The 13,068-nt window shown below is 32.1% G+C and overlaps 1 protein-coding gene across 3 annotated transcripts in view; it reads left to right on the forward strand.

Moving 5' to 3' along the window:
* LOC105834553 (putative GPI-anchored protein pfl2) overlaps positions 1-13,068 on the forward strand; it is a 30,928-nt gene continuing 17,860 nt past the window's right edge. The window contains exon 1 of one of the 3 annotated variants that reach the window (XM_036282724.1): positions 1-625. In XM_036282724.1, the coding sequence (XP_036138617.1) occupies positions 553-625 (73 nt within the window). In that variant the 5' untranslated portion in view covers positions 1-552. The remainder of the gene's footprint in view (positions 626-13,068) is intronic. The other 2 variants (XM_036282722.1, XM_012677114.3) reach the window with 2 other exon arrangements.

Consider the following 13,068-nt stretch of genomic DNA (forward strand, 5'->3'; position numbering starts at 1 on the left):
TCCGTTCTATCTAATTCTCTTTGGCCCAATCGTCCGCTTGTGTTAATCGATCATTTCGGGAGTCGGTGCCGCGGAATCGTTCAGAAATATTCGCGCGTCGGGGGGCTGTTTTGAACTAATGATCCGAGAGGAAATAAAAAAAAATACGTGAACCGATTCGGATCGCCGCACGCGCGCATGCACGCATATTCCTGTTATGCATGATGATACGTTGTCGAAGGTGAAGGCGAGGAGAAGCATGGTAGTTGCCAGGCGGCGAGACCAGTGCGCGCGCGGATCTCCCCGCGCGTAAACCTTGTGCCTAGTTTCTCACGGCCACGGTGTGAGACGTGAGAGATTCCTGGTGCAGTGAGATGCAACGATATCGTCAACACCCAACGACGATATAACGATATAACAACGGTCCGCTGTTATATCGTTGTGATCTGGCTCGAGGGAGGAACAATCGGAGGGTGGTTCGCCGCTGCTGCGACGAGGAAAAACGAACAGGGTAAAAGAATCTCACGGAGCGTCGAAGACACGTCGGAGCTATGACGAGATAACAGATACAGAATGAGGCGTAGCAGTAGCAGCGGTAACCTATTCGGTTATGCGGTTCTTACCTTCACCCTCACTCGCCTCAAGGGTGAGTTCATTTACCACAGCCAGATCGGGTCAGGTCAGGTCAGGTCAGGCACGGCATGGCATAGCATAGCATGACATGGCATGGCATGGCATGGCACAGTACGACATGACACAAGATACGCTACGATACGACATAACACGGCACATGCATGTCCACTATGTTCCCATTCCTTGTCGCGTTTTTTTTTTATTTTTATAGCACCATTGATTACCGGAGGAAGTCGCCACCACCGCCATTGAGTATTATGCCTCGTGTGTGTCTCACTCTTGAAAGTCTTGAATGCTCTCGAGAGCTGTCAAGGAAAATAGGACAGATTCTATATAATGTCGTGTGTATAAAAGTGCACACGTGCGCCCGCGCGGACGCGCGCGCGCGTAATCTGCCCGCGCGTGAACTCTGTGAGAGTGCGTGTATCCGCGGGACGTAGGATATTTTCTCACACATTTGCCAGAACTGCATTTACTGTGGAAGTCAAATTGAAATCGAAATGTCTCTAATCTTTTTGTATAATATATACGAAATTGATTAAATTTTGCGAATTAGTATATGATTAATATACAGGATGTTCGAAAATTCCCCCATGCAGAATACAAGACGTGATTCTTTACGCAGAGAAAAGGGACAATTTCCATTACCAAAATTTCGTCCTATAAATACTTGTTGCAAAAAAATAGATTTAAGTTGCAAAAAAACAAATTTAAGTGATGAATGAGCGTTCTCACCAATGAGACACGTAAAACCGAAATTTACTCCTGACTTACTTTCATATTGTATTGCTTAAAATATAAAAAGTTAACAAAATAAATATTTTTTTGTTTCTTACGTACTAATAAACAAAAGAATTTTCTAATTCTCTTCGTAGCGATATTTGAAAATAAAGACAAATGTAAACGTAATACGTTATCGAAACCGCATCACTTTTTACATAAAGGCTTGTAACTCAGAATTATAATGACTATTTTTAAGATTTTTACATAAAGTACAATATTTTCCAAAGTTGGCAGTATTCTATTTTTTGGATTATTACGTTTTGAATAAAGTTTATATAAATGAAAAATCTGGTATTTATTAAGATATTTTTCGAAAAAAGCTAGTAAAATCTAATCATCTTTATTAAAAACAATATAATACATAAAAAATGTAGGAAACTTTTTGATTAGTCACACTATTTGAATTTAGTTGATAAAGAAATTTTTTAAATAAAACCTCTAGTGAGAGTATGCACTGTTAGTTGTATTTTGATTGGCATTTATAATAGGGAAATAAAAAATGAACTAAAAAGGAAAATTGTAAAAAAGAGAGAAAAAGTTATATGAACACAAGTAAATAAATACGTCTAGGCATACTAACTGCATTATACTTGCGAGCGTTGCAAGCGTTAAATGGAACGTAATCAAAATATATTATTGCATAATTATAGAAAAAAATAAAATATTGCAAAATATATACATTTACACGTAATCTTTTTCTTTTCGTAAGCCTACATGTCACGTGAATTATTGATTAATAGTACAGCGATAATCGATTCATCGAGGAATTTTTTCGATATGGAGATCGAAAGTAACCATATTACCAGCACACTTAGATAACATTAGTAAAATCCTATATCATTGTTTAATTTTGTATAACTCAAAATATGTATAAAGCCGAATAAAGAGTTAAATAACAAGAAAATACTCAAGTGTACATACATTTAAGTGATAATGCGTTTAAGTTTAAAAAGATGAAGTATGAGTGTAATTAAATATTTAACGTACTTTAAAAAGTTTCGAAATTCTCGAAAATAAAAATGCCTTATAATAATGCCTTAAATGTTGACTGTTGTGTTTGGTCATATACGGCAAGCTACTAAACAAACAATACTTTAAATAATTATTAGAATTTGTCAGCTAATAGGGGAGATAAAAAGATGAAGTATGAGTGGTCATATTACCACATATATATATGTAGTATTAAAAACGCACAGTTTTTAATTTACTTATTATTTTTATAAATACTTATTAATATTTAGTTATGCATATAAGTAATAAACATAACAATCTAAATATATACATATATATATAAAATTTTAATGTATTTAATTTGCAAGTTGCTAAGTTGTTTGGTAAAAAATTGTTCAAATTTATGGAAAAAATTTTAAACGTCATTTTCCATTAAAAATTTTAATCAAACTCTAGCTAATTTAATCAGGAGTGCGATATCCAATAAGATCTTTCATTGGATGTCACTTTTGATTAGATTAAAATTGATTGCAGTGGCTAATTTTTATATTTTTTTGTTTTTTATATTTTTAATACTTTATTAATTTGTTTATTGTTAGACTAAAATAATTATAAGAGAAAAACAATAACAACAATGAAGATAATAAAAGTGCGAGTGATAAATAAAACTATGATGCTTGAAGGAACTATAAGTGCCTATAATATTAAATTTAATACATTATATTATATTCTGTATAAAATTATAAAAATAATAAAGAACTAAAAAGAGATGATTATTCTTTAAAATTTCTATTAGTTTTTTTAAATTCTAAATTAGTTTTTTAAGTTTTTACAAATGTTGAAGAAGGCAACAATAATTAAAAATAATTAATTTTTATTTGTTTTGCATTATTTGATTAAATTATTTTTTTTCAAAAGAGATTTTTGAATGTTTATGTTGAGACTTTTCATGTATTAATAAATTAAGTACACAAGAAAAGTTTAATCTTTCATTTTTACAACCCATTCAAAACTGTTTCAAGGTAGTTCAAACTATTCCCTCCCTGAGAAGAGAAAAAGGTAATTTAAATCAGGGATCCGAATCAAATTAAAGATCGGTTACAATTACGGTTTAATAAAAAGATTTAAAAATCATTTACGGTTTCAGTGTTGGTTCTTTGGCAAATACGAAAACCTAAAACCATTTAAATTTCAGTTTTTCGTTTTTTTCCGGTTACGGTTCTGGTTCTTGACTCCAATAATATCATTTAATAAGTAATTATGTAATAGTAAATATTAGTATTTATGTATAGTAATATTTAATAGTGTTTAATAATAATTTATAAAGAATTAAGTATGAAGGAAGGAATCAATTTGAATTGTGCTACCAATAAATCAATTGCTTCAAAAAAAGATGATTGAATGAGAGAATTAAGAGAAGAAAAAAACAAAGAAGGTAGGAATTAGACAACAATTCGTGAAGTTGCAAATAATAAGCAAAATGTGTACAATAATTCTTTATATTCAGAAACATACAAATATGTAACAAAAATAAAAGTGCAACTATTTGAGATATCTTGTCACACATTCAATTGTAAGATAATCGTGTATAAAATATAAAATACGTACTTTTTATATGGTATACGCTAATATAATATTGGTTATTACACAGCGTTCTTGAAATATAATAAATTGCCAAACATTTCGAGTTCATAATTATAACTTTTACTCATCCTTAAAACAAAAATATAATTATATAATAAAACAAACTTTGGTGATATAAATGAAAATGATTTTTGTTTCGCCAGTGAATAGGTAGAAAACTATGTGTACGTGTGAAATCGTTCAATTGGCTTTACTGGCCAGATATAATTCGATAAGAGCACTACGTTTCAATCATAGATTTTTTTTGGTCCTTTTCAAGTGCATTAAATATATAAGATTACATCAAACTTATTAAGTTCAACATCCAGCCTCGACAGTAACGGACTTATTACGTCTATAATAGTACTAAAATTTTAATAATGTTTATATTTTAAGAAAGAGGAATACTTCTTGTTGCCAGTGGAATAAAAATTAACTAAGTCAATAATATAAGGTCGACTTTCTGGCAAATCCGTTTATTAAATATATTACAACGTTTTGACTATTGATTTTGGTCCTCTTCAGGTAAAAGTACACCACTTGGTTACGACATAACAACTTTATAAATTCGGGCTAAACGAAATATGAAGCACGTTATATCCCAAGTCCATGAATTATATATAGATATAAATTAAAAATGTATAATAGTCAAATAATAAAACATAAAGTAAACAATTGTAAACTAGCATGTAGAAAATTTGCAAAGTGACAGTCGCTTTGTAAATTTGCTACATGCTATGGGGAGAGAAAGAGAGAGAGGAATTGATTGATTGAATGAATTAAAAAAACATATATGTATGTAAATTTATGTAACATACATGTATGTTTTTTTAGCATTCGCTTAAATATTTCTATTTTATCGTAATTTCTTATCTCCACTGATAACGCGTTATATAGTTTTACCTCCTCATAGCACATGCTTTTTTGCGCACTTCTAGTTCTACAAAATTTTATTGCAATGGTTCCATTTTGTCTTGTTTTCCACCATCTTCATTTTTAATTTCTTCTAGTCTATCCGCTAAATAATTTGGCGCCAAGTTATGTAAAATCTTAAATATAAATATAAATACATTATAGTGTAGTCTCTGTTTTATAGACATAAATTGCAACGCTCGTAACATATGTTCTATTTTAGTATATCTATTACATTGTAGTATTACTCGCATAGCCCGATTCTGTGCTACTTACAATTTATTCAATTGTGTTTCTCTCATATCTATTAGTAATGTTGCACAATACTCAAAGTGGGGTGCTATTATCGACTTATATGTAATACACCTCGTGTATGTCGATATGTAGTTTCCTATCCTATTTAATAAACCCGTTTTTTTTTTCAATTTTCTTTAACATATAATCACAGTGGACCTAACATATAACCACAGTGGACATATAATCACAGTGGAAAATCTAAACTTATCATCAATAATTATACCTAGGTACTTTATTACGTCTCTATTTCCGTTTCGTCTAGACATTTCAACACAATATTTCCCTTTAATTCCTTTCTTATACTTCTCAAAACTATAAAGGGCATAGCAGAATAAGCAGGTGAAATCTGCGCCCGCACTAATCGAGCTCAAATTGATATCATTAGTTGGCACCCTTGAGATGTAAAACTTCCCCAAAAATTAGTTACAAAATTGTATTTTTTGGGGAGTTATGGAGGGGGAAAGAAAAATAAAGAAAGTGGTTTTTTTTGAAAATGGTTGGACCGATTTTAATGAAAAAAATATATGTTTTAAACATTGTTTAAACAAGTTAAAAAAAATTTTAAGTAATTTTTTTGGTTAAAAAAACCTGATAAAAAAATTTTTGAATTCTTAATGAATTTTTTGGGGGGTGATAGTTCTGAGATACCACTTTTATATTTTTACAAAAACATCTCTAGATTTTCTTCTTTAACACATATTTTTTTCAAATCAATTGGAGTGGTGGAACATGATTAAAAATAATAATTCACACCGCGTTGTTGTGCCGCGCCGCGGTGCACGGCGATTGTTAATATTCATGTTGAACTTACATACTAGTTGCAGTGTTGCAATGTTTAGTTGCCAAGAAAAATTATGATATAATAATATAAAATATAATAACACATATAATATTTTCAAGACGTCTGCAGTTAGCCTATAAAACTTATCGTTTCGGCAGTTTATCACGAGGAGATTGCAGTACGTTTTTAAATTCCATATGTTCGGGGTGCTTTTTTAATGTGAGTCCCCTTGCCTCTCACATTATTTATCATCGGTGTGCTTTTTTAATGTGAGTTCAATCGCCTCTCACATTATCTATCATCGAGGTGCTTTTTTAATGTGAGTTCAAAAAGATAATGTGAGAAGCGAAGGGACTCACATTAAAAAAGCACCCCGATGATAAATATTGTGAGAGGCGAAGGGACTCACTTTAAAAAAGCACCCCGATAATAGATAATGTGAGAGGCGAGAGGACTCACTTTAAAAAAGCACCCCGATGATAGATAATGTGAGAGGCGAGGGAACTCACATTAAAAAAGCACACCGATGATAAATAATGTGAGAGGCAAGGGGACTCACATTAAAAAAGCACCCCGAACATATGGAATTTAAAAACGTACTGCAATCTTCTCGTGATAAACTGCCGAAACGATAAGTTTTATAGGCTAACTGCAGACGTCCTGAAAATATTATATGTGTTATTATATTTTATATTATTATATCATAATTTTTCTTGGCAACTAAACATTGCAACACTGCAACTAGTATGTAAGTTCAACATGACAATTAACAATCGCCGTGCGCCGCGGCGCGGTCGCCCAGCCGGCGCGGCGCGGCACAATGGCGCGGTGTGAATTATTATTTTTAACCATGTTTCTCACCACTCCGATTGATTTGAAAAAAATATGTGTTAAAGAAGAAAATCTAGAAATGTTTTCGTGAAAATATAAAAGTGGTATCTCAAAACTATCACCCCCCAAAAAATTCATTAAGAATTCAACAATTTTTTTATCGGGTTTTTTTTTTACCAAAAAAATTACTTAACATTTTCTTTAACTTGTCTAAACGATGTTTACAACATATATTTTTTTCATTAAAATCGGTCCAACCATTTTCGGAAAAAAAAGATACTTTTTTAATTTTTTTTCAGCTTCATAACTCCCCCAAAAATGCAATTGTGTAGTTAATTTTTGGGGAAGTTTTACATCTCAAGGGTGCCAACTAATGATATCAATTTGAGCTCGATTAGTGCGGGGGCAGATTTCACCTGCTTATTCCGCTATGCCCTTTTGTTTTGCTTGCATTTATTTTTAACATATTTAATCTCATTCAATCTTTTACTATATTAAATATTAAATTTATTTTCCCTTATATTTTTGCACTATCTTCTTCATCTACATATATTAGTGTATCATCTGCGAACATTTTTATATTATAGCCTTTTAGGCAAATTTTTATTATATCATTAATATATATAATAAATAGTAAGGGCTCCAATACAAATTCTTGTGACACACCGTGCTCAGTCCGCATTAATTTTGAACAATTATTACCAATACGAACTTGTTGCAATCTATCTCTAAGATATGTTTTTATCCATTTTAATACATTTCCTCTAATACCGTATTGATATCATTTTTCTATTAATCTATTTTTATCTATTGTTTCAAATGCTCTCTTGAGATCCATAAATATTACTCCTTTTACTTTCCCCTCACTAATTGATATTTTCCAGTCATTGACAACAATTTGAATTGCGTTTTCACACGAATAATGTTTCCTGAAACCTGATTGATGCTCTGTTATATACTCATTAGATTGAAAGTAATTCTCAATCTGTTTCTTAACCACTAATTCTAAAACTTTCTCATATATCGGTAGAATATTAATAGGTCTAAATTCGCTTGCCTTCCTAGCTTTTTCAATTTTTGGTATCGGTATTATTGTCGATGTTTTACAGCTCTGTGAACAACAACCTTCTTTCAGGGATTGATTGGTAACATTAACAAATTCTTCTTTAATGATTGATAATATCCCTTTTAATATATCGCTAGTTATTCCCTCTTTTGTACCTTTTTTTGCGGTAGCTGCATAATAATTGCTTCTAAATCCTTTGTGTTAATTAATTTAAAGTCTCCAAAATATCCCTTAGCCTCAATAACATAAATACTTCTTCTGTTTACAGAAAGTATTCTGAATACTTTGTATATAATACATATTAAATTTATCAGCTAAATTATATTAAATTGTCTTATCTATTTCAAAGTCTATATTATTTATTTCTTTTGTCCCTTTTTTTCCCCTTTAACTAATTTTTTTAATACTTTCCACATTTGTAGGATCCCTATTGTTATCTATCATAGCCTCATAATATCTCTTCTTTTTTTCCCTAATTAATTTTACTATTGTATTCCTCTCTGTTTTATACTGTATCCAGCTGCTCTCCGTATTTTCAGTTATAGTTCTCCTAAATGCCTTATCTCTACTAGTTGCTGCGAGTGAGTCCCAGATGCGCACAGTAATAAACGGACACAGCAAGCTGAGTGAAACGGACACAGTAACAAACGGACACAGACCAAACGGACACAGTAATAAACGGACACAGTGCGAAACGGACACAGTGCGAAACGGACACAGTAACAAACGGACACAGACCAAATGCGCACACTGCACCGTGTCCGTTTCGCACTGTGTCCGTTTCGCTCTGTGCGCATTTGGTCTGTGTCCGTTTGTTACTGTGTCCGTTTGTTACTGTGTCCGTTTGTTACTGTGTCCGTTTATTACTGTGTCCGTTTGTTACTGTGTCCGTTTCACTCAGCCTGCTGTGTCCGTTTATTACTGTGCCCATCTGGGACGCTCCCGTTGCTGCTTCCCTAATCTCATTTGTAAATCATACTTTTTCTTCCCAGACTTTTGGAATTCGAAATTCTTTTTGCTGTAATAGCGCATTGACCATACTATTTACAAACCTACTCGTTCGTTAATTCCTTGAGCTAGACTGCTTTATATTTTTCTCTGCTTATAAACTAAATTCTTCAATGCTAAATTTCTTATAATTTCTCCAGTAAATACTCTATATTTATTAACGTTTTTCTTTCCGTCTAATAAAATTTTTATCTACGCATGATCCGTTATCTTAGGTTCATAATTTACTTGTACAATTATTTTCTTATTTGCAAAAACTAGATCTATAATTGTTTTACTATTTTTGGTAACTCTCGTTGGTTTATCAACATATTGCTTCATATCTAGACTTTGCATAGTCGTTAGTAGTTTATTTGTATAATAAGAGTCTGTCATACAATCTATATTAAAATCTCCTAATATTATACACTCTTCTTTTATTGTTAATTCTTCTACAATCTCCTCTAAGAATCTTATAAACTCTCCACGTGATGCACAGATATCGTCTCTTACATATAGAGCATCCCCCCCCTCCGCTCTGTGTTCCTATTTTCCGCGTCGCATCTAACCACACTCTACCCCGGTACACTTATTTCACTATCTTCATTTTCAGCAATCAGTCTAGACTCCAACGATGTTATAATTGCAGGATATAATTTCTTCATAATCTGGTGCTGTATCTCATCCGGGAGAGGGAGATGGAGTGGGAGAGGGGGAGGGGAGGGGAGAGAGAGAGAGAGAGAAGAGAGAGAGAGAGAGAGAGAGAGAGAGAGGGGAGGAGGAGGGGGAGGGGGGGGCTTATGTGCGGTGCTTGCTGCGTGAGGGAGGGGGGAGGGCGCGTGGGAGTTTCTTCGTGTTCTTTCTTTGCGTGCAGGGAGGGACGGGAGGGAGGGAGGGGGGGAGGTTCTTTCGGGCATGTCTTTGGGGGGGGAGGGAGGGGGAGGGAGGGAGGATCCTGGGATTCTTTGGGTTTCGTTGTTTTAGTTTTGTCTTGTCTTTCTTGGGTGGGTGGGGGTCTTTGTTTCGTGCTTTTGGAGGTTTTTGGGATCGGGTCTGGAGTTGTTTGCCGTGGTAGGGCGGAGTGGGGCTGCGTGTTCTTCGAGGTTAGCTGTGAGTTTGATTGCCGGGCTTAGGGCGCTTTGTGGTTCTTCGAGCGTTGTTGGTTTTTTTCTTTCTTTTTTTTTTTTTCGCTTCTCTCTCTGCTCTCTCTCTCTCTCTCTCGCTCGCGCTCTCGCTACTCTCTCTCTGCTCTGCCTCGACTCTCGACTCTCTCTAGCCGTTCCTCTTGCTCCTCTCTACTCAAGCGCTTAGATGAGAGGCGGCTACCGGTTCCTTTTGTTTAAGCAACCCGCCTCCCCTCCTCAATAATAATATTGCTATAATGTCATCTATGTATGTCTTTTACTATGTCATACTATCTATACTCTATACTATTTATATATGTTTGTTCTATGTTGTGTTCTGGTGGGTGTGTGTGTGTGTGTGTGTGTGTGTTGTTGTGTTGTGTGTGTGTGTGTGTGTGTGTGTGGTGGGTATTTTAATATTATATTAAACCTGAAGAAACAATATTGATATTTAAACCTAAAGAAGAAATAAAGAATAATCAATGTTAAATGAAGAAAAAGAAAAGAAGACATTTTGTTTGAAGTTAAAAAATAAATAAAATAAAAATAAAAAATTAAGCGAGGAGAGAAAGAGATAAGAAGTGAGAAAAGAAGAGGGAGGGAAAGATGACCGAAAGAAAAAAGATTGCTCAATGAGCAAGACATTAACATAATATTATTACAATGATGTCATTTTATAGTATTATACATTTCTAAAAATTTTTATTTTATTTTATTTTATAATTTATTTTACTTTTTAATTTTTTGTATAATGTTATATTTGTATAATGTATAATGTTATTATTCAAAACATAAAAAAAAGAAATAAAATCGATGATCTAATTTATTGAAATGTTGTCATCAATTTTCTGCAACCCTGATTGGTAGTCTTACTGCAATAACTTTGTGAGAGATAGTCATCACAAAGTTAGCAAAAGATAATTTGTATAAATGGTTATCTATAATCTATATAATTGTTATTGCAATTTATTTTCATAAAGCAAAAAGCTAAATAGCGCGCGCGTAGCGCGCGTCTGTAATGTTCTAGTAATTTAAATAAACGAGTGTGTAAAGAAGGCGAAGATTGATTTAAATTGTGACTATAAATTTATTGTACCACAAAAAGGAAAACAAAATATGATCAAGAGAATCGATGAAAAAAGACGGGAATAATTGGACAGTTGTAAGCAAAATTGCAAGCAAAACGTAGCGAGTAAAATTACTGTATTAGTGTGCGAGTAAAATATTGTGTTCAATTAATGTGTGTAATAGTTTATGTTTGAAATATATAAATACACATATACCTACGTTCTCATTTGCTCTCTCTCTCTCTCTCTCTCTCTCTCTCTCTCTCTCTCTCTCTCTCTCTCTCTCCTCTCTCATTCTTAATGCGCTATCCTTAAGCTATAAACCAAATAGTTATTTAATGTATTCTATTACTCTGCAATGGTCGAGCATTTTGGCATTGGTTTGTGTAAATTGAATGATTATGTTCTGCTCTTTCCTTATTCTTTGCGTACTATTTTAAATTATATTGAATGTTATTGTCTTGTTTGTACGTTGTACATATGTTTTTCGATTCATCTTGGCTGCCTTAATGTTTTAATGTTCTTAATTATCAAAATGATACTATATACTAAAACTCTTTTGTATTTTGCCCTTTAGCCTTAGCTTGGGCATAATGAAGTTATCTATCTATCTATTTATCTATCTCTCTCTTGCTCTCTGTTAGCATGATCTGTTATGAATATCGTGTGTATATAGTGTGTATGTAAGTGCTCCGTTTAATATAATTTTTTTAACGTAATAAGAAAATTTTTAATTAGAATTCTTAAAAAGAATTTCTTATATTATTTCTTTTATAATATAATATACAGTATAATTATACATAATTTTTATAATAATATTTAACAAGTAATATTGTTATTTATTCACTATATTTTACTGTGTATGCGGTCCACTTGACGATACAAACGCATAATGTAATCTATGTAATTATGGCATTGATTCATCGAAATATTGTTAAAATGACCAGCCAAGAAAAAAACAAAACTTTAAATAAGTTGTATAAGTTTGTAGAAAGTAAATTGTAAGAATCAAATATGTACCAAAAAGTACCATAAATAAAAAATAATTTAATATTTCGGTTATGATTTCGGTATTTTAAATTTAACAGAATTTTGATACGATTTACAGTTTTAGTTTAACTAAAAGAATGATTATCGGTTCCGGTTTGATTCGGATTCTTTTAATATTATATTTTTTAAATATTAAATACATACCCTTTTCCGAATCGGATTTTGAGAAAGGATTTGAATGATATTCGAGTGCACAAAAAGTAGCCAGCGCTACGAGTGAGCAAATTTGGAACTGATAATTGGAACTGGTGATTTTTCGTACAGTTTTGATGACTTTAACCGAAACCTAAATTAGTCTTTTGGTTCTAATCTTTATAGTTGCCAGTATGCAAATATGTGCGTTCGCTGAAAGTTTTCAGAAAACGATCCACAATAAAATATAGTAGTATAAACAACACAAGATTTTTTAATTGATGAAGTTGTGATCAAGTATTGTGATCAAGTATTTCCACGGTAATAAAATATTGTTTTATTGGCTATACATTGGGTCTAATTTATGGCTAGCGACACATCTCTTTTCGATTATTACAATATTTATTAATAAAGTTTTAATAGTTTTGCATTTTTTCATGATTAAATAAGACTTTAAGTATATAATTAACATCAATTCGAAGATTTTTTAACATAATATTAACTGAAAAAAAAAAGTTAATTTGACTAAAATTTTCAACTAGATTACATTTCTTTAGTTCAAGTATTTATGCAATTAACTTAAATACATGAAATATTTAAACTTCAATTTAGTATTTATATATTTGACTGAAATACACAAATAGCTGAATTGAAGAAATTTAACCAAGTTGAAAAATTTAGTCAAATCAGCAATTTTTTTCTTTTCAGTGTATGGTTATTTTTTTTTACTATCTAAAAGTTGAATTTTTTGCAAAGTTTACATAACTATATTTTATTGAAAACAACATTTCAAAGTGCGATGGTTTGTACCTGTAGCTTGAATCTTTAAAACAAGTAAAAGTAGAAGTCAAT

The sequence above is a fragment of the Monomorium pharaonis genome, chromosome 1 (genome assembly GCF_013373865.1).
Source record: "Monomorium pharaonis isolate MP-MQ-018 chromosome 1, ASM1337386v2, whole genome shotgun sequence".
NCBI lineage: Eukaryota > Metazoa > Arthropoda > Insecta > Hymenoptera > Formicidae > Monomorium > Monomorium pharaonis.